Source organism: Scyliorhinus torazame, chromosome 17 (genome assembly GCF_047496885.1).
Source record: "Scyliorhinus torazame isolate Kashiwa2021f chromosome 17, sScyTor2.1, whole genome shotgun sequence".
NCBI lineage: Eukaryota > Metazoa > Chordata > Chondrichthyes > Carcharhiniformes > Scyliorhinidae > Scyliorhinus > Scyliorhinus torazame.
The window spans coordinates 61,264,470-61,291,454 of NC_092723.1; the positions used below are offsets into that span (position 1 = coordinate 61,264,470).

General features: G+C 46.9%; 1 protein-coding gene across 5 annotated transcripts in view; it reads left to right on the forward strand.

Annotated features, from left to right (window-relative positions):
• ilrun (inflammation and lipid regulator with UBA-like and NBR1-like domains) overlaps positions 1-26,985 on the forward strand; it is a 135,567-nt gene that overhangs the window by 21,638 nt on the left and 86,944 nt on the right. For 4 of the 5 annotated variants that reach the window (XR_011935768.1, XM_072480505.1, XM_072480508.1 and 1 more), the window contains exon 2: positions 17,602-17,756. Coding sequence is in view for 4 of the 5 variants with exons in the window: in XM_072480505.1 (XP_072336606.1) it covers positions 17,602-17,756 (155 nt within the window). In the remaining variant the exon portion in view is untranslated. Of the gene's footprint in view, positions 1-16,952; positions 17,057-17,601; positions 17,757-26,985 lie in introns of all 5 variants that reach the window. The other variant, XM_072480509.1, reaches the window with a different exon arrangement.

A 26,985-nucleotide genomic window follows, 5' to 3' on the forward strand; every position in this document is an offset into this window, starting at 1 on the left:
CCCTAAAATGTCTCCTCAGCTGATTCCACATCGTCACCGTGGACTGCACCACTGGGCTCCCTAAATACATACTCGGAGCCATTGGCAATGCTGCCGTCACCATAGCCCTCGAACTAGACCCCTCACAAGATTCCTCCTCCATCCTAACCCACTCTACCCCTTCTCCTTCCCACCACCGCATCACCTTGTCCACATTCGCCGCCCAATAATAATGAAGCAGGTTTGGCAACGGCAACCCCCCAGCTGCCTCTCCCTCTGTAGCAGGGTCCTCCCCACCCTCGGCACCTTCCCCGTCCATACAAAGTCAGAGATGATTGTGTCCACTTTCCGAAAAAAGGCCTTTGGTATAAAGATCGGGTGAGCCTGAAAGATAAACAAGAACCTCGGCAGAATATTCATTTTCACCACTTGGACCCTCCCCGCCAACGTTAATTGCAGTGTATCCCACCTCTTAAGATCCTCCCCGGCCTCCTCCACCAGCTTTGTTAAGTTCCACTTATGGAGCCCCGTCCAATCCCTCGCTACCTGAATCCCCAAGTACCTAAACCTATCCCTCGCTATCGTAAATGGCATCCCCCCTAAATTCGCTTGCTGTGCCAGCTCAGTCACCGGGAATACCTCGCTTTTCCCTACATTCAGCTTGTATCCCGAGAACCCTCTAAACTTCCCCAACAGGCCCATAATCCTTCCCATACTCTCCAACGGATCCGAAACATACAGCAAGAGGTCATCGGCATAGAGCGACACCCGATGCTCCCTCTGTCCCTCATTATCCCCTGCCACTCTGCCGACCACCTGAGTGCCATCGCCAATGGCTCTATGGCCAGTGCAAACAGCAGTGGCGACAGTGGGCACCCCTGCCTCGTACCCCTGTGTAAGTCAAAGCTTCGTGAGCTCATATCATTCGTCCTCACACTCGCTCTTGGCGCCACATACAGCAACCGCACCCATGCCACAAATCTCGGCCCGAACCAAACCTTCCCAAAACTTCGAACAAGTACCGCCACTCCACTCGGTCAAATGCTTTCTCCGCGTCCATGGACACCACCACCTCCGGTACCAGAGCTCTCGACGGATTCATCACCACATTCCACAGCGGTCTTATATTACTCGCGAGCTGCCTGCCCTTCCCGAAGCCTGTTTGATCTTCTGTAACCACCCCGGGACACAATCCTCCATCCTCCCCGCCAACAACTTAGCCAATACTTTCACATCCGTGTTCAATAGTGATAATGGTCTATACGACCCACATTCCACCGTATCCTTCCCTTTTTTGAGGATAAGTGTGATTACCGCCTGCTTCATAGTCTCCGGCAACCCCCTCTTTTGTGCTTCATTAAACTCCCCCAACAGATGTGGTGCCAGGTCCGCTGCAAATTCCGTATAAAATTCTGCCGGGTACCCATCCGGCCCAGGGGCCTTTCCCGACTTCATACCCCTGATACTTTCCAGCACCTCCCTCAGCCCGAGGGGCTCCTCCAACGCCTGCCTCTTTGCTTCCTCCACCTGGGGAAATTCCAGCTCGTCCAGAAACCGCCCCATGTCCCTCTGCTCTGCTCCTGGGTCTGCCTGATAAAGTCCCTGGTAATACTCTCTAAATGCCTTATTTATCTTCCCTGGCTCTGACCCCACATCCCCAGTCCGGATCTTGAATATTTCCCTGAACGCAGCCTGCCTCCACAGCTGCTGCGGCAGCATGCGGCTCGCCTTCTCCCCATACTCGTACTGCACTCCTCTTGCCCTACGCAGTTGCCCTACCGCCCTCCCCATTGTCAGCCTATCAAATTGCCCCTGCGGGGCCAGCGAATCATGCGCACATGTTTTGGGGTTGTGAAAAATGGGAAGATTCTGGGCGGGAGTGTTCGCGGTCTTAGCCAGGAGGAGGAGGTGGACCCGGACCATTTGGTGGTGATATTTGGGGTTTCAGAGAAGCCGGAGCTCATGGAGAGAAGGAAGGCCGATGTCTTGGCCTTCGCCTCTCTGATTGCACGGTGACGAATTCTGCTGGAGTGGCGGTCGGCATCGCCACCGGGGGTAGCAGCATGGTTGGGTGACCTGTATGACTTCCTGTGGTTAGAGAAGGAAAAGTATGAGTTAAGGGGCTCAGCAGGGGAGTTTGAGAAAAGGTGGGGGTGTTTGTGACCGTGTTTGACGAGCTGTTCGTCGCCCCGGGGGGGGGGGGGGGGGGGGGGGGGGGGTTCGTGAAAAAGGAGGAAAATCTGTACAAACTTTACAGTTGATTATTGGGAAGAATGTTTCCTGGGGTGTTTATTTGCTGTAACTACTTTGATACAAGTTTGAATAAAATGCGTTTTTATAAAAAAGCTCCAATTGCACATTATTATTTAGCACAAGTCTGCAATTAACTGTAAATGGTCCAAATTGCAATCCAGTTCAAAGTTGGAAGTCTCTTCGAAGTAATAATGTGCAAAGAGAGCTCAATGCACACACATATCAGGAAACTTGTGCAGTTCGCATTACTGAACAACAGTTATGGCATTTATGGTCCAAATGCCAGTAAATATTTGGCACAGTTAAAAAGTAACAATTTGGAATTATTGTCGCCCTGCTCAAAACACTTGCAATTCATCACAGTATTGTTTAAAAGTATTTTTACCTACTTTTATTGGAAGATTTTTCTTTATTCCAAATACCTCCAACTCAATTTGACTGTCTCAATAGTTGATGCTTGGCATGACAGCTTGGGTGAGTGAGCACAAACCTGTTCAGTAATCGTTAACTCTAAACTTCGCAAGTTCCTTCAAGAGCGAGGTTAGTTGTATAAAGATAATTAATTTTGGTGTAGTTTGTTATTTTAAAGAGTTTGCTTCTTGCCATATAATCAAAGTTAGCATGGAAATCATAAAATTTTCCTCTTCAGCTTTGAATTGGGGGATATTTATGGCAGCAGTATTGAACATTCAAAATTCCATCACGTCTTGTATACTAAGTCTCAGCGGTAGACTCTTAATTTGTGCAGTAAGCATTATTAAAGGAGGATGGCTGGTGGAATGTTGCTGATTGCTAGGCAGTGAGCTCAGTTTAACACTGAAAGAAATACGAACAGGCAAAAATTAAGATTCAGCATCTCCGGTTCATTCATTCCAACTCCTGAAAATGTGTCTTGATGCACGTTTAATTTGTAAGGTAATTTAAAATGTTTGAGCTGCAGAAGTTTTTGAACTGCAGAATTCCCATGTTTATTTAAGGATGTTAAAACTTTGCCTCTGAATGCCTGGTTAAGGAAAATACCAGTTTAAAGTTTTGAATAAAATGCACTCTAATTATAGCAGAACCTCCTGAGCATCAATATTTGTGCCCCTTGCTCGTGAAGTGAATCTATGGAAATTTTGGCTTCCCTTCTTGTGCAAGTTACCCATTGAGCTTGAATCCTCCCATGAACACCCTACAAATTAACAAGAAGTATTACCAATATTTGGTGCTGGTTAACTGCTGTTTTAGCAGGTTAATTTCCACTGTATGCTTCGGCAGACCCTTGGAACTTGGCTTTTATCAATGTCCATCTAAACTGAATGAGATTAGTTGAGGGGCGTTCTGGGAAGAGACAAAGGCAGAGTCATCAAATTGACAAGCTGCACAATTTCAATAGACCCAAAGATCACTTTGAGAAGATTTAAATAAAAAAATAAAAAATCTTTATTGTCACATGTAGGCTTATATTAACACTGCAATGAAGTTACTGTGAAAACCCCGAGTCGCCACATTCCGGCGCCTGTTCGGGTACACCGAGGGAGAATTCAGAATGTCGAAATTACCTAACAGCACTTCTTTCGGCACTTGCGGGAGGAAACTGGAGCACCCGGAGGAAACCCACACAGACATGGAGAGAACGTGCAGAGTCCACACAGACAGTGGCCCAAGCCGGGAACCGAACCTGGGACCTTGGAGCTGTGAAGCAACAGTGCTAGCCACTGTGCTATCGTGCTGCTAATGATGATGGATATGTTTAAAGAAATGGAACTGAATAATATACAAGCCCAAAATAATCAGAATCCTACACCCCTATCAGGATAGTTGATACATGGAGAGGAGCAATGTGATTAAAATGATATTAAGACTAATGTTCGAGAACATGTCCACCCTTAACAAATGTAACTAAGTTTTTGAGTGCCATGTATGAACTCCACCTCAAGTTTGTGTTATCTGAATTTACTTTCTGAAATATACTAAAAATATATCATTTGTATTTGCTTTTTTCTAATTAAAAATGTTTAAACACAATGTGGCGCTGTGGTCCTGCTATAACAGCAGTCCTGCCAGTTTGCATTTGGATGGTTGAGCAGATGGAAGCTTTCATGCTATCTGCAGCTCAAATCTGTTTCCCAGGTAGGTACTGATATGCTCACTGTCATCACTTTCAAGTGATTTGGGAGACAGTGACCTGTCTTCTTAGTAGGGTATTAGACCAGCGATAGAACATTCTCACTTTTATTAGGGATCTTTAAAATGCAAACTCCACAGAGAGTCACCAAAAGCCGGAATTGAAACCGGGTCCTGGAGCTGTGAGGCAGCAGTGCTAATCGTTGTGGCACCGTGCTGCCCAAAATGGTGTCAAATCAGTGGGAGGCATTCAAAAGTGAGATTCTGTAGACATTTTCCCACAAAGAAAAAAGAGTGGTAAAGCCAAATCTAGGGCCCCTGGTTATCCATAAGCTTACAGGAAATGATAAAGCAGAAAAAGGAAGCATTGACTGTCACAAAAGCTGAATACTGTAGAAAGCCTAGAGAAGTACAGAAAGTACAGGGGTTAAGCATAAACAGAAATTAGGAAAGCAAAGAGAGGACATGAGAAAATATTGCCAGGTAATATCAAAGAAAACCCAAAGCTGTTTTATCTGTACATTAAAAGCATGGGAATAACTAAGGAAAGGGGAGGGCCTATCGGTGCATATGATAACTTGTGCTTTGATGCAGAAATTGTGGGCAGGATTCTTTGTCTCTGCCTTCATGAAGGAGAGGAATGATGCAGACATGCTTGTTCAAGAGGAGGAGAGTGAGATATTAGATACAATAAGCATAATGAAAGAAGGAGTACTGGAGGGAGACATCCTTGAAGGTGGATAAATCATCAGGGCTGGATTAATTGTATCCCAGGCTGTAAAGGAAGCCAGGGAGGAAATAGTGGATGCCCTGAGGACCATTTTCCAAACCTCATTCGATACAGGTGAAATACCAGAGGATTGGAGGTCTGCTAACATTGTACCATTATTTAAAAAGGGCGTGAGGGATAGGCCAAAGAAATTATAGACTAGTCAACCTGACTTCGGTGGGGAAATTATTGGAATCAATTCTGAGAGACGAGCACGGAGTGATCAGGGCCAGTCAACATGGTTTTGTTTGGAGAAGATTGTGACTTTCTCACTTAATCACATTTTTTGAGGAAATAACGAGGATTGATGGACATAGTACAGTGGATGTTGTCCACATGGCATTCAGTAAGCCATTTGACAAGGTTCCAATGGCAGACCGGTCAGAAAGGTGAAATTCCATGGTATATAGAGGGAAGGTGGTGAGTTGGACCCAAAATTGGCTCAGCGACCAGAAAGATGGATGTTTTTGTGATATATATACAATATATTAATGATTTACACTTGAATGTGGGAGGCAAGATTGGGAAATTTGCAGATGGACAGAAATTGGTCATGTCGTTGATGGTGAGTTGTTGTCTCTGGAATGGTATAAATGGTTTGGTTGAGTGGGTGGAAAAGTGGCAAATATACTTCAATCTAGAGAAGTGAGGTAAGCATTTGGGGATGGCAAACAAAACAAGGGAATACGTGATGAACAGGAGGTTATTGAGAACGGTTGAAGAAGTGAGACTTTGGAGTGCACGTTCACAGGTCCCTGAAGGTGACTGGACCGATGGATAAGTTGGGAAAGAAAGCATATGGAATGCTTTTGATAATTGGACGAGGTATTGAAGACTAAGACAGGGATGTAATGATGGAACTGTATAACATACTGGTTAGGCCACAGCTGGAATTTTGTGTTCACTGTTAGATATTGGACCAGACGCAAACATTGTTAGGATACCGGACGAGAACCCCCCAATTTATTTTTTTTGTAACATTGTGAGGAAAGGATACTTCACCCCAGGAGTGATGACTAACCAATAGGTATATTTTCTGTTTTTAAAAAAAAAAGTTTAATTTAAACACAGAATTAACCACACTAACATCAAATAACTCACTTTACAACGATCAGTTAAACAGTTTTTAAACACCAGCGAAAACGTAAACTTGCTATCTATACCTGCTACTAACTTCAATTAAGCAACCCAATACAGTTCAAATGCCACTTCTAATGTGATGAATGTAGGAATTTCAGAAGTGAAGTAAAGGTTCAAACCCTGGGTTAGAGTGTGCTTGACTGCTGAAATCATGTTTTCAAAGATTGTTAGGTTGAAAGACAGTAAAGCTTTTGGCAGCCAGAGGTGCAATTGACCATCGTAAAAAGTTTGGCTAATACAATTTTGTTTTGAATAGGGGATTCCCTGGGGAGTTAATTCTTTTCAGCATGGTGAAATTATATCATTGATGTGTGGAGCTAAAGCATCAGGCTTTTTGAGAAAGCATTTTCAGTTCAGTTCTATTCTGGATGAAGTTGGGATCGAAAGTCAGGTTTTGCTCTCTGCACTTGAGTTAAAAAGAGATTAACAGTCTTTAAAGCAGTGCAGACGTGTCTGACGACAAAGGGAGCTGAACAAGCCAGTTGAAACAGCTTTGAAGACATACAGCCATACATTCTGACAGGAGTCAGGGGCGTCATTCTCCGACCCCCCAGCGGGTTGGAGAATGGCCGTTGGCTGCCGTGAATCCCGCCCCTGCCGGTTGCCGAAGTCTCCGGTACCGGAGATTGAGCGGGGCTGGGAATCGGGCCGCGCCGGTTGGCGGGCCCCCCCGCTCAATTCTCCGGCCCGGATGGGCCGAAGTCCCGCCGAGAAATTGCCTTTCCCGCCGGCGTAAATTAAAGTAGGTATTTACCGGCGGGACATGGCGGCGTGGGCGGGCTTCGGGGTCCTGGGGGGGGGGGGCGCGGGACTATCTGACCCCGGGGGGTGCCCCCACGGTGGCCTGGCCCGCGATCGGGGCCCACCGATCCGCGGGCGGGCCTGTGCCGTGGGGGCACTCTTTCCCTTCCGCCTCCGCAACGGCCTCCACCATGGCGGAGGCGGAAGAGACTCCCTCCACTGCGCATGCGCGGGAAACTTACAGCGGCCGCTGAAGCTCCCGCGCATGCGCCGCCCTGATATGTAATTTCCACGCCAGCTGGCGAGGCAACAAACGCCGTTTCCGCCAGCTGGCGGGGTGGAAATCCCTCCGGCGCCGGCCTAGCCCCTCAATGTTGGGGCTCGGCCCCCAAAGATGCGGAGCATTCCGCACCTTTGGGGCGGCGCGATGCCCGTCTGATTGGCGCCGTTTTGGGCGCCAGTCGGCGGACATCGCGCCGTTGGGGGAGAATTTCGCCCCAGATCTTTTCTGTTAAGATCTCTTTCTCAAAGAATTACTCTGTAAAGCAAGTATTCCTTTGTGCCATTGGTATTTAAGGTGAGCTGAAATGGTTTATTTTCTTGTTGTTTAAGTGGGAATAAAGATAGCAATGAAGTGTTTTGTATTCACTATTGAAAAAAATATATTTTTGTTGACATTTTCCAACTTTAACAGTTTAACATATAAGGCACATGATGCTTAGAAAGTAGCAGCTCAAGTATGTCTGATATTTATAAGCCAGTTTGTGACTTATGTACATGGCTTTTACAAGCGGTCCCCTCCTCCCCTGTTGGAGGCATGTTCCGTTTCTTCCCCCCACCCCCCAAACTGGGGTGACATGGTAGCTCAGTGGTTAGCACTGTTGCTTCAAAGCACCAGGGACCGGGTTTGATTCCTTGCTTGGGTCATTGTCTGTGGAGTCTGCATGTTCTCCCCGTGTCTGTGTGGGTTTCCTCCGGGCGTTCCAGTTTCCTCCCACAAGTCCAGACAGACGAGCTGTTAGGTGAATTCGACATTCTAACTTCTCCCTCAGTGTACTTGAACAGGTGCCGGAGTGTGGCGACTAGGGCTTTTCACAGTAACTTCATCGCAGTGTTAATGTAAGCCTACTTGTGATACTAATAAAGATTATTATTATTATTCTTGATGTTGGGAAGGGGGGCCTTCGTGGCTCTTTTTCTCCTCCCCTTGCCCCCATGCTTCGTATTGTGCCTTCTTTGAGATCCCTTAACTCCCCTTGGGGTTGAAGATCGGTATGGATCTCAACAGGAAGGGGAACCTCGGCAGTATGTTCATTTTGATCGTCTGCACTTTCCTCGCCACGAAAAGTGGGAGTGCATCCTATACCTGAAGGTCCTTTTTTACTTCCTCCGCCAGACTAGTTAGGTTCCACTTGTGGATCTGTGCCCAGTCATGGGCTATCTGGATCCCCAAGTAGCGGAATTTGTTTTGGGCTAGTTTGAACGGTCGACCCTCCAGCTGTCGCTCCCCCGTTCCGGCTCACTGAGAATGCCTCGCTCTTGCCCAGGTTGAGTTTCTAGCCCAAGAAGACCCTGAACTCTCAGAAACTGCATGATTGCTTTCAGGCCGTTCTGTGGGTCTGAGAGGTTTAGGACCAGGTCCTCTGCATTTGACTACACTCTCTGCTCTTTGCCCACTGCCCCCTCTTTGGATACACTTCCAGCTGGTCTTTGTTAGGTATCAGCAATATCATGGCCAGAGTGGTCTTAGCGTAGGACGCAGAGTGCTAGCGAGTCTGCGTACATGTCCCGTAGGTGCGGGGCCGGGGCTAGTGCGGATTTCTTACAGAGGTCCGTCGGGTCTCGGCGCCACCCTCGCCTGCATGAAGCTGATGCTGTCCATGATTTCTCCCAGACCTGCTGGCGCTTCCAGCCCCCCCCCCCCCCCCCCCGGCCTATCATCCCCCACGACTGACATGTCCAGTCCATCGAGGAACCGTTTCATCTCCTCATTCCCGTCGAGGGGCTCGGAGGTGTACAGCCCTCGATAGAAGGTCTCAAACGTTTGGTTGACCTCTTTTTGCTGGATTACCACTCTGCCTCTGCTATCCTTTACCTGCGCTATCTCCCTCGTGGCTGCCTGCTTTCTCAGCTGGTGAGCCAGTAGGTGGCCAGCTATTTCCCCGTGCTCGTAGAAGGTCCCCTGTGTCTGGCAGAGTTGGTGTACTGCTTTCCTGGTGGATAGCAGGTTAAAGTCCATTTGTAGCTTTTTCCTCTCCGCCAGAAGCTCTACGGTTAGGGCCTCGGAGTATTTTCTGTCGATCTCCAGGGTGGAGTCGATCAGTTGTTGCCTGGCCACCCTCTCTTCTCTATCTCTTTGTGCCATGTAGGCTATAATCTCTCCCCTAATCACCGCCTTCAGTGCCTCCCACAACGTGAAACGTGAGACCTCCCTGTTCGGTTATTAACGAACTTGCCAATGGCTTGTGATTTATATTGCTTTGACTTTAGAGTACCCAAATATTTTTTTCTAATTAAGGAGCTTGGTCTCTCCAGCGCACAGTTTAGTGCTTGTACCATTTGTTTTTTGTCAAAATGTGTTTTAAACTGTTTTAATAATCAGAGTATCCACCCCTCCCCCTCCCCATACATTGGTACTGAGGGGAGGGTACCCTGTTTCTCCAACACAAAATTAGTGTTTGTACCGTTTGACCTTGTATATATTTTTACTGTTTTAATAAAAAGATATGGCCAATCCACTTAACCTGCACATCTTTGGGTTGTGGGGGCGAAACCCACGCAGACACGGGGAGAATGGGCAAACTCCACACAGACAGTGAGCGGCACCGAAATCGAACGTGGATCCTCAGCGCCGTGACTTGTGATTTCTTTTGGCTGAAGACCTCTTATCGGTTAGTAGATCCGTGTCCAACCTCCACGTGGGGCGCTGGGCAAGGCCCGTCATCCACTCTTACTATTCACGGAGCACCGCTTTCCCCACTGCAAAGTAGTCTATTCTCGAGTATGCTTTGTGGACCGGTGAAAAACATGTTGCCACAGCCTGAAAATTGCAGCTGTGAGGAAAGTTTGTATAGTCTAGGGTTGTTTTCTTTTGATGTGGAGACCCTTTTGATTGGGGCCCAGACCGATGCTCCCACATGCCGCCTCCACTGGCCCCAAACTCTCAGGGTCGCCACCACCATGGGGCTGGTGGAGTACCGTGCCGGCGGGAGCGGCAGAGGTGCAGTTTACCCGCGACAACGCAGAATCGCCGAGCAGAAACTTATAGCCAAGTTCCGCACACATGAGTGCGGCCTCAACCGGGACCTGGGATTCATGTCGCATTACATTCATTCCCCACCATCTGGCCTGTGAAATCCTACCAACTGTCCTGGCTTGATACAATTCACACCTCTTTAACCTGGGGTTACCCCATCTCTGGATCTGTAAAGATTTAATCACCTGCTAATGCTCTCATTCCAAGCATTGTTTGGCATCTTTGAATTTGTCTATATATGTGTTTCTGGAACAGACCTCTTCATTCACCTGAGGAAGGAGCAGCGCTCCGAAAGCTAGTGACATCGAAACAAACCTGTTGGACTTTAACCTGGTGTTGTAAGACTTCGTACTGTTTTCTTTTGAACAGAGGAGGCTGTGAGGTGACCTTTTTGTGGTGTACAAAATTGAGGAGCCTAGAGAGGGTAGACAGGAAAGACCTGTTTCCCCTAACAGGCATCAGTTACCAGGGGCATAGATTTAAGGTGATTGGTAGATTGTTTAGACTGGATATGAAGAAAAGCCTTTTCACCTTGCGGGTGGTGGCATTTGGAATTCACTGCCAGAATTGAGGTTGAGGATGGAACACTCAACTCATTTATTTTTAATTTTTTTTAATAAACATTTTATTGAGGTATTTTTGGTATAGTAACAACAAAATATACATGAAACCATAAACATAGTGCAAAAGCCGTTTACCTTTCGTACAGGTACCACCCTTATTACCCCCCTACTCTAACCTAAAACTACCCCCCCCAACCAAGACCATTCTCTATCTTACCTCCCAGCTCCTCCTCCCACTTGCGCTTCAGCTCCTCGGTCTGCGTCGTCTCCGATCCCATAAGCTCCTTTATAGATGTCCGAGACCCTCCCCTCCCCTACCCCCCCTCTGGAAATTACCCTGTCCTGAATCCCCCTCAGCGGTAGGCGCGGGAAGGTTGACACCTGTTTACGAAGGAAGTCTCGCACCTGCAGATACCTGAATCCGTTTCCCCTTGCCAGCCCAAACTTTTCCTCCAACTCCCTCATACTCGGAAAGCTCCCCTCTATGAACACATCCCCCCATCCTCTCAATCCCCGCTCTCCATCATAACCGGAACCCCCTGTCCATACTCCCCGGGTCAAACCGGTGATTATCACAAATTGGGGCCCAGACCGATGCTCCCACATGCCGCCTCCACTGGCCCCAAACTCTCAGGGTCGCCACCACCATGGGGCTGGTGGAGTACCGTGCCGGCGGGAGCGGCAGAGGTGCAGTTACCAACGCCCCCAGACTGGTGCCCTTACAAGAAGCCGCCTCCATACGCACCCACGCCGACCCCTTCCCCACCACCCACTTCCTGATCAAGGCTATATTAGCCACCCAGTAATAGTTGCCAAAATTTGGCAGCGCCAGCTCGCCCTCCCCCCGACTTCGTTCAAACATTACCTTCCTTACCTGCGGGGTCTTGACCACCCAGACGAAGCCCGTGATCACTGTTGATCCGCTTAAAAAAGGACCGCAGAATAAAAATGGGGGGGACATTGAAATACAAATAGGAACCTCGGGAGGACCGTCATTTTCACCGTTTGCACCCTCCCGGCCAGAGACAACGGAAGCGCATCGTATCTACGAAAATCGTCCTTCATTTGGTCCACTAGCCGGGCCAGATTCAATTTATGCAGCCGATCCCATTCCTACGCCACCTGGATGCCCAGGTACCTAAAACTACCCCCTACTGACCTAAACGGCAGCTCCCCCAGTCGCCCCTCCTGTCCCCTCGCCTGAACCACAAACATCTCTCTTTTCCATATTTAGCTTATACCCCGAAAACTAGCCAAATTCCCCTAAAATCTTCATGATTTCTTCCATCCCCTCTACTGGGTCCGAAACATACAGAAGTAGATCATCCGCATAGAGCGAGACCCTGTGCTCTCTTTCCCCCCCCCCCGCGGACCAGGCCCCTCCAGCCCCTTGAAGCTCTGAGAGTAATTGCCAACGGCTCTATAGTGAGCGCAAACAACAGTGGGGAGAGAGGGCATCCCTGTCTCGTCCCCCGGTGCAGTTTAAAATAGTCCAAAGTTGTCCTGTTCGTCCGTACACTTGCCACAGGAGCCTGATACAGTAACCTGACCCAGTCAAAAAAGCCCCACCCGAATCCGAACAGTCCCTGTACCTCCCACAGATAGTCCCATTCTACGCGATCAAAAGCCTTTTCTGCATCCATTGCGATCACTACCTCAACCTCCCTACCTTCCGGGGGCATCATGATCACATTTAACAGCCTTCTTACATTGGCCACCAACTGCCTACCCTTAACAAACCCCATCTGGTTCTTCCCAAAAACGTCCGGAACACAATCCTGAGTCCTGGAGGACAAGATTTTGTCCAGCAACTTGCCATCCACATTCAGCAGGGAGATCGGCCTGTAGGACCCACACAGCTCCGGGTTCTTGTCCCGCTTAAGAATCTGCGAAACTGTTGCCTGTGACATCGTCTGGGGGCAGCACCCCTCTTTCCCTTGCCTCATTGAACAACCTCAACAACATTGGCCCCAGTATCCCCAAGAACTTTTTATGAAACTCCACTGGGTATACGTCCGGACCCGGGGCCTTACCCGCCTGCATGACCTTCAAGCCCTCCACTATCTCTTCCAGCCCAATTGGGGCCCCCAGCCCTTTTACCCGCTCCCCGTCCACCATTGGGAAATTCAGCCCCTCCAAGAAGCGCCTCATCGCCTCCGGCCCCGTAGGGGGTTCCGACCTGTACAGCCTGCTGTAGAAATCCCTAAACACCTTATTCACTCCTACCAAATCACCAACCAGGTTCCCCTCACCGTCCTTTACTTTCCCCAACTCCCTAGCTGCCTCCCTCTTCCGAAGCTGCTGTGCAAGCATTCTGCTGGCCTTCTTTCCATGTTCATAAATCACCCCCCTCGCCTTTCTCAGCTGCTCCACCGCCCTCCCTGTGGTCAGCAAGCTAAACTCCGCCTGCAACCTCCACCGTTCCCTCAGAAGCCCTGCCTCTGGGGCCTCCGCATACCTCCTATCGATCTGTAATATCTCCTTTACCAGTTGGTCCGTCTCTGCTCTGTCAATCTTCTCCATATGAGCCCGGATCGAGATCAGCTCCCCCCCCCCTTACCACCGCCTTCAGTGCTTCCCAAACCACTGCTGCCGAAGTTTCCCCCGTGTCAGTGACCTTCAGGTAGCTCTGAATGCATTTCCTCAGCCGCTCGCACACCCCTTCATGCCCCAAGAGTCCCACATCCAACCTCCAGTGCGGGCGCTGGTTAACGTCTTTGCTAACTTGCAGGTCAACCCAGTGCGGTGCATGGTCTGAGATTGTAATCACCGAATACCCAGTGTCCACTACCCCAGTCAGAAAGGCCCTGCTCAAAATAAAGAAATCAATCCGGGAGTACACTTTATGTACATGTGAGTAGAAGGAGAACTCCTTCACCCTCGGCTGCCCAAACCTCCATGGATCCACCCCCATCAGCTCCATGAACCCTCTTAATTCCTTTGCCATGGTCATTGACTGGTCTAAGCCAGGGTCCATAACTGTATTGAAGTCCCCTCCCATGACCAACCTGTGCGAGTCCAGGTCCGGGATCTTCCCCAGCATCCTCTTTATAAACTCCACATCATCCCAATTTGGCGCATACACATTTACTAATACCACCTGCACCCCCTTCAGTTTCCCACTGACCATAATGACGCCACTCATTTAAAAGATAACTGGGTCATAGATATCATAGAATCCCTACAGTGCAAAGGAGGCCGTTCAGCCCATCGGGTCTGCATCTACCCTCTGAAACAGCTCACTCCCTCACCCAATCCTCGCGACCCAGTAACCCACCTAACCTTTTGGACTATGGAGCAATTTAGCATGGCCAGTCCATCTAACGTGTACATCTTTGGACTGTGGGAGGAAACCTACGCAGACACTGGGAGCACGTGCAAATTCCACACAGTCACCTGAGGCCAGAATTGAATCCGGGTCCCTGGTGCACTGGGTGCTGGAAAGTGAAATTAAAATGAGCGGCTGGTTTGTTTTTCTTCTTATTTTCGGCTGGTGCAGACACAGTGGGCTGAATGGCTTCTTTCTGTGCCATAACGTTTCTATGGTCCTAACGTTGATTGACAATCTTTATATCTTTTGTTCCAAAAGTCAGTAGAAATACAATAGGAGGAATGTCGCTCTTTCAAAGATGAACTGACAGGTTATGTTGCTGTTATGAAATCTGAGGCTATGGGCAGTACTTATCCCTTCACTTCGCCTTCATGCTCATATTGTTTGACATTTAAAGTTTATTGTCACACTTGTTGGACCTCAAGCATCTTTAATAAAATGGGTTTTTTCAATAAGTTGGAACATTGTATTGGAGTGCACAAATTCTAGAAATATTTAGGATGGTTTTATCTTTCAAAAGGTATTTGCTCTCTTCAAACTGCAATATATGTAACATACAAAGTAGCAATTCCGTTCTGCATGGAGTGATTTCCTGTACTGCTGCTGCACTTTTCCATTTCCATACTTGATCTTACCAGACATGTTCCGATGTTCCATTTTGCAGTCTAGCAGAGGTGGGGGCCCAAATGAAAGGCTGCCTATGTAGAGGTGCTTCCCTGCCATTCGTGCTCTGGGGTGGAGAGTATTACATTGAACAGTAGTGTTAAATGTGGAGGTGAGCCACTCACAGACATCCAGGCTGCATGTAATTTCTGTAGCTTGGAGGAAATCCTGTTGCTCGAGTGTGAGAGGTTGCAACCCCTATTAGTTTTATTTAAGTGGTTGTTCCTCAGTTTGTTTTAACCACAGTCCCATGTTTCACATTTTGTCACCTGTTGTGAAGGAGGCACAGGTCAGAGGACTTACTCATGATCTGCTCCTGAACCTGGTCATCTAGGATGAATGCAACCCCACAAGGAGAGTTGCTCTGGCTGACTGACTTTCTTTTGCAGTCTTCTGTGATGTTCAGTGGTATGCTCAAGATCTTTGACAGGTGGGTAGTGCACGGTGTAAACACTGATTTATGAGGAGTCTCAATTAGTTTGATTGAAACCAGTTAGGTAATTTTTAGTAGTGGCCTCTTAAATTGGGCAATTGTGCAACTGCTTATTTGTCCATTGACAGTGGTGATTTTGGCACTACCTTTACTGGTGTAGTAAAAAAAATGCAGAATTACCAGTGTAAATGTTCAGTTTGATTGATTATTATTCAGCAATATATGCTGAACTGGTGAGGACAGGGTCAGTTGTGGTTATGATTGTCTTGCTACCTATGTTTACTGTTGAGCCCCTCTCTCTCACACACCATTTGGGTACAGTACTGAACAGATATTTCTGTTTTTGTGTCTGTTGACCTCTGGAAGGAATACATTTGTGGATGAACAGTGGGAGGAAAATTGGCTTGAAGAGAAAAGCTAAAGTATAATGTGCAGTATTTGGCTTGTTAGGTCTTATTTCGTCTTTGTCCATACTTCTATATAATCTAAAATAATTTAGAGAATACTGAATTCTTAGACATTTTTAAGGAAAGACAAGATGGCCGCATCCACAATGCATGCGGCTTTTGCAATTTGTGTCCAAACATGACTGCAAAAGCTTTATGAGGAATTGTTTTCTTAATGGCAAGGTTCCACTTTGTTTCCTGAAAGCATAGCTATATTTGGGAATCTATCTGACACTAAATGACACCTTGTTTCAATATGGTTGATCAAACTGCTCTTGCGTCATTCTACTCAAAATTCTCCCAAGGATCCATCCCAGGCTCTTTTTCTTCCCTCTTCTATATAATATATCTCTAAAATCTATACTATCCCTCTAATATCTGTTTTCACAGGGTAAACTCCCATCCATTTGCTTAAGGCAGTTCATTGTAACAGCCTTCCCTTGACCCCATAACCATGTATGCCTATGTATTCAAAAGGCCAATGAACAGAATTACGTGAGTGCTCAAAGCTGTAGCTGATTGAGTTTAATCACTTTGAATCCAAGAAGGACTATTGGAATATTATCTTCATGTTGAATGAATAATGACTGTGAAAGAGCAAAGAGATTTCCATCCGTTCCATCACTAGGGGCTGGTTTAGCACACTGGGCTAAATTGCTGGCTTTTAAAGCAGACCAAGGCAGGCCAGCAGCACGGTTCGATTCCCGTATCAGTCTTCCCGAACAGGCGCTGGAATGTGGCGACTAGGGGCTTTTCACAGTAACTTCATTTGAAGCCTACTTGTGTGACAAGCGATTTTCATTTCATTTCATTTCACAAAAATACTACTCGTGCACAAGTACAAAAAGTAATTTAAATGGCTGATGGATTATTGGCATTTATCTTGCGTGGGGGGCAGTTGTGGTACGTTGGGAGAATGGAAACCGAGGAAGAACTTGCTTAAATACCACTTGGAGTACTGAGTTTAAATTTGCACACCACATCTCAGGAAGCATGTATTAGCTTGGTGGACAGTACGGTGCAGATTCATCAGAATATATCTGAACCTAAAGGCTTAGATTATGACAACAGGTTACATAAGCTTGTCTCATATTCCCTGAGTTTAGAAGGTTCAACAATGATTGGGTCAGGGTATCAGGGAATATGGATCAATGGTAAATGTGATTGAGGTATAGATCATCAATTATTGCTTTGAATAGTGAAACAGCAGGCTTGAGGGGCTGATTGGGCAACTCCTGATCCTATCTTCTTATGTTGTGGATGAGCCAGGATTTCCTACAATTGAAAATCAGAAGTTCGAAGCCATTGACTCCATCTCCTTCCCTGGTTGATTGTTCATGTTGAACCAGACTACTCGCACCCATGGCATCCAGGTAAACCCATTGTTGGGCTTTAAACCTCATATCCACTACAAAGATTGTTTGCTTACACCTATGTCCCCTGTCTTACCACCTCTACTCCTGTCTTACCTTCACTGCTGCCAAAATCCTTATGCACCCCATTACCATCTCTAGACCCAACTTCTGTAACTTTCTCCTTGTTGATGGCCCAATATCCATCCTCCGTAAAAGCCTAATTAAAACACAACTCTTCAACCAAGTTTCAGCCACCTTTCTGAAGCTACTCATAAAGACTCACACCTGCTCATTGAAACATCATGGGGCATTTTTCTCTGTAAATGCAATATGTAAATGGATTTTATTGTTTTTGTGTGTTGCGCTTTGTGTGTTGTGTGTCCGCTATTTGCTCTGTTACATGTAAAATAAAGTTGGTGCCCTTGTTGCATAGGCAAACATTTTTTTCCAGTGATTTTTTAAAATTCAATTTTCTGGGGATTTTTATGCAGGTCTTCCAATATGTTATTTCAAATGTTTGATTTCAGATAATTGACCAAGAAACTTTTTATTTTGTTTTTCAGGAATTTGCAGGCTGCCATTGGCGCTTACTATGACTTTGAGAGCCCAAATATAAATGCACCTTCCATGTCATTTGTCGAAGATGTTACAATAGGAGAGGGGGAGTCTGTCCCACCTGACACCCAGTTCACCAAAACATGGAGGATACAGAACACGGGTAATTATCTGCCTAAAACATGACATTTTAAAAGGTTAAGCATTGCTGTAAAGCCAGCAAATATGCAAGTTTACTGAAACTTGCCATACAGAATCACAGACAAGTCAAAAGATCTTGGCCATCACAATTCATTGTTATTTCATGCATGTCATGTCCTGTGATGTTGATCACCTATGCTTTTTCCTTTTGGGGTAAAGGGAAAGAAACCACAGACAAGAATGTTGAACCTTGACATTAAAAAATCTTCTACAGATTACACCATTGATCCTTTCCTATAAATCTCTTGGGAATCAAAAGATTGACATTCTGTGACAAACTGTTGAAGGTAATCTGCAACACAGAGTGAGGGAACAACATATTTATTTTTAAATTCCTGATGTAAATAGCATATCATCCCACTTACAGTGAACAATGCCTTTAGAGATTTTCTTGCTGTAAAGCTGATAAAAATTCCACCATACTCTACATAGACTTCCCTATCATAGGTACAGTGTCAGAAATTGAAATAGGAAGATTTGTGTTCAGCTGTATGGTTTGTCTACTGCCCTTCTTTATCATTTGCTTTAAGATGACTGATGCAGCATTCCATTGGTAAGAGAGCTGTTGTCAAAGCCAGTATGACTCTTGCTTTGTTACTGTTTACTAGGGGGCAGTTTTGGGAGTGGAACGAGGTGGGATAGAATTAAATTGTTCCAGGTGTTCATTACTTCTTTTACGGAGCTGAGACTATCGTTTTGTGCCACCATATCCCAAGATCAGTTAACTGTGTGTGTGATTCACAAGAAATTAGAGCTTAGAATTGGTGTTTTGCTGGGACACTTTGTTGAGAAATTAACTATCACAGCCTATGCTGTGTGTGCTGGCATATTTTCAAATAAGTGGGATCAGTTAAAGATGTGAAGTGTATTGTTATGGGCGAGGTGTTTTCAGAACCCCAAAATGTATCATGGAGTTCAACCAACCTCTCCCTTTAATGGATTTGTTGCTTTTCCTAGCACACGGCTTTTTCCCTCGGTGTGGGATTACAATTATGGACACGTGGGTTTTTAAACACAAAACACTTGTTTATTCCATGAACTCAACTTAACATCTTAAATAAACATTGGATTTCTTAACACCCCTTACTTCAAAGATAACTCAGAAAATATTGCAACAGTAAATAATTCCTTAAAATGTTCCTTCAAACTTCCAAGAGACTTAACGCCTTTAAACAAAATCACATCAGGTTAAAGGTTTTACTATTATGAGTTTAAATCACCCAAATGATCCAGAGATGGTCTTTTATGGCAGAGATCCAGCTCACTGCAAAACACAGACACACACCCAGCTCTTTTCCTCCAAACTGGCTTTCTCTCTTCAAGCAACTCACAGCAAACCGGAACTTCTCAAGCTGCTGTCTCAAACTGGCTTTCTCCTTTTAATCAGCTCACAGCAAAACAGCTAGGCACCTTGAAGCTGCTCTCAGCAAAACCAGCCAGGCACTTTTCAAAACTGCGAAATTAAACTATAAAATGGCTGACTTGACCTCCGCTCCACCCACTCTCTGACACCACTGTTTTCTTAAAGGTACATTGCTTAAAAATCCATGTCTTAAAGGTACTCTCACATGACAGTATTTATGGTATTTTTCTAATTCATGTTGGTTTTAGAAATTGAGGCAGTTAAAAGTTGCTGGGTGCCTAAGCTGGTTACATGTTAGCACTTGGTTATAGTCTTATAGCATCATAGAATTTACAGTGCAGAAGGAGGTCATTCAACCCATAGAGTCTGCACCGGCCCTTGGAAAGAGTACCCTAGTTAAGCCCACACTTCCACCCTATCCCCATAACCCAGTAACCCCACCAAACCTTTTTGGACACTAAGGGCAATTTTGCATGGCCAATCCACCTAACCTGCACGTCTTTGGACTGTGGGAGGAAACTGGAGCACCTGGAGGAAACCCACAAAGACACTGGGAGAACATGCTGACTCCGCATATTTGAAGCAGAGGTATCAAACATGATGCTTCTAATTATTTTCATTTGTGGGACACAATTCCAAGAAGGTTAGTTTGAGTTGGGTTTTGTGGCATACAGCTGGTCATAAATGTCCAATGTGAACATTGTGAAAAACGTTTGACTATACAAGATGGGATCACTTGTTTTCAAGATGTCATTTGGTGGTCTTGGATGATAAAGCCGATGTTGCTACTCCAATCTTTGTACCTGGAATCGGAATCGTTTCTGAGAATGCTTCTGAGGCCATATTCTTGCTGTAATAGTGAGATATTGGAGGTACTGAGAGTGAATTTCAGATCCCAATGTGCACGTTCTGAAGATGCTGAACCAATTCAATTACAATAATGTGGGTGAAAACCTTTTCAGACAGGACCTATACTGACAAGTGGATGAAGATGTGAGGTCAGAAGTATGCGAGTAGGAGACTACGGGGCAATTTGGGATTGCACATGATATACCATATGGTACACACACTCAAAATTTAGCCCTTTCTGTTTACAGAGTGTGTGCATAAACATGCAATGCTTTGATTGGTTTGCTGATACCATCAAGTTCGACCCTTTGGACACCAGTAAAACGCTTCAAATCCAGGTCTTATATTTCCATATCTTCAAAATTCTTTAGTATAAAGGACATATCCGAAGTTCTTTGAAGATTATAACGGGTTGGCAGTTCGGAAAACAGTGCAAAACTCATTTTAAAAATAAGCTTGCATTTTTTCAAATTGACATAAATGTTAGTGTCAAAAGGGACTTGATAGAGTAATTGCTGAGAGATTGTTTCCACTGGGTTGGGGAATCTAAAACATGGGCATAGTTTCTGGGCAGCACGGTGGCACAGTGGTTAGAACTGCTGTCTCACAGCACCAGGGATCCGGGTTCAGGTCTGTGTGGAGATTGCACGTTCTTTCCGTGCCTACATGGGTTTCCTCCGGGTGCTCCGGTTTCCTTCTGCAGTCCAAAGATGTGCAGGTTAGGTGGGGTTATGGGGATAGGATGGGGGAGTGGGCCTGGATATGCTGCTCTTTCGGAGAGTTGGTGCAGACTTGATGGGCCGACTGGCCTCTGCACTGTAGGGATTCTATGGATTCTGGATAAAGGACTGAAATTTCTTCATTCAAAGGGTTGTGAATCTTTGGAATTCTCTACCCGCGCGAATTGTGGATGCTCCGCTTGAATATATTTAAGGCTGGGATAGACAGATCCGGGAACCAAGGATATGGGGAAAGGGGGGAGAATGGAGTTGAAATCCCAGATCAATCGTGATCATATGGAATGGCTGAGCAGGCCTTATAATCTACCCCTGATCCTGTTGCAAGGCATATCTGAAGCATCGTTGAACAAAGGTGGGCACAATTGGACCAGGACCCACAAATGATTTTAAGCCCCATTATTTTGAATCAAGAATTCTGTCCTTTTTAATGATATTACCATCAGAAATTTGAATTTCCACATGTGTAATGAGAAGTGTTCTTGCAAACTTGTCATACACCCTATCTTGTTACACCCTATCAGCAGCCGTGCACAGAGCCTCTCTAGTAGCAGGGGTTTGCAATTATAACATGATGAGTTTACATTCTAAATGTGGGCATGGGAATTTATAATGGATAAAGATTGATGCAATATTAACATATACATAATCGGGCAAAAAACAGCTAAGACCAAAGGTAAAAGCAGCAGTCGACCATCTGGGCCCTTGAGCTGCTTTGCCATTCGCATACCGCTGCAACCGGTCCACATCAGACACCATTTTCTTGGCCCTACACACATCCCTAGAGCATCTTGAAAACAAGGACTCCTACATGAGACTCCTATTTATTGACTACAGCTCTGCCTTCAACACCATAATCCCAGCCAAGCTCATATCAAAGCTCCAAAACCTAGGACTTGGCTCCCCACTCTGCAACTGGATCCTCGATTTTCTGACCAACAAAGACCACAATCAGTAAGAATAAACAACAACACCTCCTCCACATTAGTACTCAATACCGGGGACCCGCAAGGCTGCGTACGTAATCCCCTACTATACTCCCTGTACACACATGACTGCGTGGTAAAATCTGGTTCCAACTCCATCTACAAGTTTGCTGACGATACGACCATAGTGGGCCGGATCTCGAATAATGACGAGTCCGAATACAGGAGGGAGATAGAGAACCTAGTGGAGTGGTGTAGCGACAACAATCTCTCCCTCAATGCCAGCAAAACTAAAGAGCTGGTTATTGACTTCAGGAAGCAAAGTACTGTACACACCCCTGTCAGCATCAACGGGGCCGAGGTGGAGATGGTTAGCAGTTTCAAATTCCTAGGGGTGCACATCTCCAAAAATCTGTCCTGGTCCACCCACGTTGACGCTACCACCAAGAAAGCACAACAGCGCCTATACTTCCTCAGGAAACTAAGGAAATTAGGCATGTCCACATTAACCCTTACCAACTTTTACAGATGCACCATAGAAAGCATCCTATCGGGCTGCATCACAGCCTGGTATGGCAACATGCTCGGCCCAGGACCGCAAGAAACTTCAGAGAGTCGTGAACACCGCCCAGTCCATCACACGAACCTGCCTCCCATCCATTGACTCCATCTACACCTCCCGCTGCCTGGGGAAAGCGGGCAGTACAATCAAAGATCCCTCCCACCCGACTTACTCACTCTTTCAACTCCTTCCATCGGGCAGGAGATACAGAAGTCTGAGAACACGCACGAACAGACTCAAAAACAGCTTCTTCCCCAATGTTACCAGACTCCTAAATGACCCTCTTATGGACTGACTTCATTAACACTACACCCTGTATGCTTCATCCGATGCCAGTGCTTATGTAGTTACATTGTATATGTTGTGTTGCCCTATTATGTATTTTCTTTTATTCCCTTTTCTTCTCATGTACTTAATGATCTGTTGAGCTGCTCGCAGAAAAATACTTTTCACTGTACCTCGGTACACGTGACAAAAAACAAATCCAATCCAATCCAATATTATCATGGCTGACCTGCCTCAACTCCATTTTTCCACCAGCCCCCACATTCCTTGACTCTTTCAGAGAGCAAAAATCTATCTATCTCCCAGCGTTGAATATACTCAACGACGGCATGTCCACAACCCACTGGGATAAGGAATTCCAAAGATTCACAAAACTGCGTCAGAATTGAAACAAAACTGAAATTTAGGTTTTGATATTAGGACTAATAATAAGAAAATTCTGATACAACGTTTATTGGAAGAGTGAAAAGGGCTAAAAAGAAATATGAATAATGACTATTGATGGGTGAAAAGAGCTAAAATGAAATATGAATAATGAATATTGAAGGATGAAAAGAGCTAAAATGAAATGTGAATAAAGGCTACAGATAATATAAAAGGAAATATTAAGTGGTTTTATTGATAATTTAATATATTGGTTAATCAAGGGCAGCCAGCTGAAGAAGTCGATAAACGGTTTCCATCTCCGAGCAAACCCCTCCACAGTCTCCCTCAAGGCGAACTTGATTTTTCCCAACCTGAGGAATTCTTCGAGGTCGCTCACCCACACCCCCCCCCGGTTTTGGCGGCCCCGAGTCCCTCCATTCCAACAGGATCTGTCTCCGGGCTACCAGAGATGCAAAGGCCAAAACTTTGGCCTCTGTCGCCCCCTGGACTCCCAGGTCTTCTGACACTCCAAAAATCGCCACCCCTGAATCCTTCTTGCTTTGGACAGGTCCAAAACATGTGGACATGGTTTGTGGGCCCTCCCGCACACCGCCCAAACCTATCTTCCACCTTCTCATAAAACCTGCTCATTCTGGCCACCGTCATAAGCGCCCTGTGGACTACTTTAAATTGAATGAGGCTAAGCCTAGCGCACAAAGAGGATGCGTTCACCCTCCTCATACCCTCCTCCCATAACACAGCCTCCAACACCCTCCCCAGCTCCTCTTCCCACTTCCGCTTAAGTTCTCCTATCAGGGCGCCCTCCCAGTCCATTAATTCTTTGTAAATCTCCCGACACCCTTCCCTCACCAACCCCTGTTTTTGACACCACTTTGTCCTGCAACCCCGGGGGCGGCAGGTCGGGAAAGGACGGCACCTGTTTCCTCACATAGTTTCACACCTGTAAGTACCGAAACCCATTCCTGCTGGCAAGCTCATACTCTTCTACCAATCCCTTCAAGCTTGGGAAGCTGCCCCCCCAAGAACAGGTCTCCAAATCGCTCAATCCCTGCCCGCCCCCACGCCCGGAACCCACGTTTCGGGAGAACCGTCATCTTAACGGACTGCACCTGCCCCGCCAATGACAAGGGGAGCATGTCTCACCGCTTAAAATCCCCCTTCATCTGCTCCATCAACCGCGCCAGATTGAATTTATGCAGCTGCTCCCATCCTCGCGACACATGGATACCCAGATACCTGAAACTCGCTTCCACTACCTTAAACAGCAGCTAGCTCAACCTCCTCCCCTGCCACCTCGCCTGGATTGGAAAGACCTCACTCTTCCCCATGTTTAACCTATAGCCAGCGAATTCCACCAAGATGTCCATGATATCTCCAATACTTTCCAATGGGTCCGATATATAAAGCAACAGATCGTCCACATATTGTGAGACCTTGTGCTCCAGCCCCATGACGTCCCATGACAGCCATTGCCAGTGGCTCCATCGCCAAGGCAAAAAGCAACGGGGAGAGTGGGCATCCTTGCCTCGTCCCACGATACAGCCTAAAATACCCCAAATTCACCTGGTTCGTCCTCACACTTTTTGCTGGCGCCCGATACAACAACCGAACCCAGTCCACGATCCCCTGCCTGAATCTGAACCGCCCCAGTACCTCCCACAAATATTCCCATTCTACCCGATCAAAGGCCTTCTCCGCATCCATAGTGACCGCAACCTGCACATCCCTCCGACGGCATCATTATAACATTCAACATACGCCTAACGTTAGCTGACAGTTACCGCCCCTTTACAAACCCTGTCTGGTCTTTCTCTATCACCACCGGCATACAGTCCTCGATCCGCGAGGCCAGATCTTTGCCAACAGCTTGCCGTCTACATTCTGCAGTGATATTGGGCGGTAGGATCCACACTGCTCCCAGTCCTTATCCTTCTTCAAAATAAAGACATTGAGGCCCGCGATAACGGTGTCGGGGGTGGGGAGGGCGGGGGGTGGTGGTGGTAAGAGGTGTAAGCTCCCTCTCATCAAATGTCCTTACCAGGAGAGGCCCCAGGTCTCCCAAAGACTTTTTATAAAATTCTACCGGGAAGCCATTTGGGCCCGGGCCTTCCCTGCCTGCATCACCTCCACCAGTCCAGTGGGTGCTCCCAACCCCTCTACCAGGTCCTCCTCCGCCGTGGGTAACTCAAACCCATCCAGGAATCGCCGCATTTCTCCTCCCTTTCGGGGGCCCTCCCCGATCCACTTGCAATTCCACCCAATTAGGCACGTAGCATGAAACCACGATCGGCGAGTGCCCTGAGTTGATCACCCCCGCCAATAACGTCTTGCCCACCACAAAAAAAATCAACCCGGGAGTATACCCTGTGCGCACCATGAACTCCTTCAGCTCCTTTGCCACCACCGACACCCTCGGATCAGTGACCTGGATCAGTGACCGTGTTAAAGCCCCCCGCCCTGCTCTGCCAAATAATCAACCGGGGTGACTCCAGGTCCGGGATTTTCCCCAGCACTCGCCTCAAACTCCACATCGTCCCAATTTGGGGCATAAACATTTACCAGGACCATAGGCATCCCCTCCAGTTTCCCACTCGCCACCACGAACCTTCACCCCGCCCCCCCCCCCCCCCCCCGCCACCACCGAATCTGCTAATATATTCCCCACCTCAAACGCCACCCGCTTATTTACCAAAACCGCCACCTCCCGCACCTTCACGTCTATTCCCGAATGGAAGACTTGCCCTACCCACCCTTACCTTAGCTTTGTCTGATCCCCGATCTTCAAGTGTGTTTCTTTTAAAAAGGCCATGTCTGCCTTCAAGCTCCTCAGTTGCGTGAAAACACTCGACTGTTTAAATTACCCATTCATTCAGCCCCCCCAAGTTCCATGTAACCAGCCTGGTCGAAGGGCACCCTGCCCCCACTCCCCTGCCGATCAATCGGATCCCTTCTTAGGCCAGTCCCTGGCCCATGCCACACGACCCTCCAGACCCACCCTCGGATGTCCACCGTTAACTAGCCCGCCCAGCTAGCCTGGCAGCCCCTGCCCAAGGTGCCTGAGTCTCTTATCCCCCTTGCTCGCACACCTCACAAATGACAATGAAACAAGAAAAAAGGTACATTCACACTCCATGCAACAAAACATTTTGAAGGAGAAAAAGTCCTCCAACAACCAACAAAGGAGCAAAAAGATACAAGAAAAAATGCACATCTCCTCCACAGTTCAATGTCCTCCTCTTCCCGCCAGTCCATTGTCTCTTTAAAAATTCCATCCCCTTCTCTGGCGTTCCAAAATAATGTTCTCGACTATTAAAAGTCACACAGGCAGGCCGGGTATAATATCCCAAACTTCACCCCCATTTTAAAGAGGGGAGTCTTCACCCGATTAAACCTGGCTCTCTTCGCCAGGTCCGCGCCCAGGCGCTTGTACGCCCGAAACTCTTTCTACTCCCAGGTGCATCACCTCGTCTGCCGTGCCCATCTCCGTATCTTCTCTGTGTTCAGGAACCGGTGAATATGCACCACCATTGCCCTTGGTGGTTCATTCACCAGCGGCGTCTTCGCCAGCACCCTGTGCGCTCAGTCAACCTCCAGGGGCCGATCAAAGGCCCCCTCCCCCATCAACCTCGCCAGCATCTTGGCTACATAAGTGTCAGCATTTGCTCCCTCGATGCCTTCAGATACTGTTGTATCTGTCCAATTCAGATACTTCAACCAGTTCTTTAATTAATGTTTACCCTAGTGTCTTTATTTATGAGGAGAAGAAAGTAGGACACCAATATAATGCAACACACTTTGTTAAATATAGTTAACCCATAAATTACATGCAAGAAACACCCAGGAATCAGCTATACTTCCCGTAAAGGTGATTTGGTAAGCTGCAGATCCGATCCCTGAGTCCCTCTGGTTCCTCATTGTAAAGATGATTCTCGCTGGCTGTTGCTTTCTTGCTTGCTTCCTTCTGGTCTGGTCAAGGTCACCTCACACTCCAAGCTTCGAGTCTCTTGCTTCGAGTCTCTTGCTTCGAGTCTCTTGCTTCGAGTCTCTTGCTTCGAGTCTCTTGCTTCGAGTCTCTTGCTTCG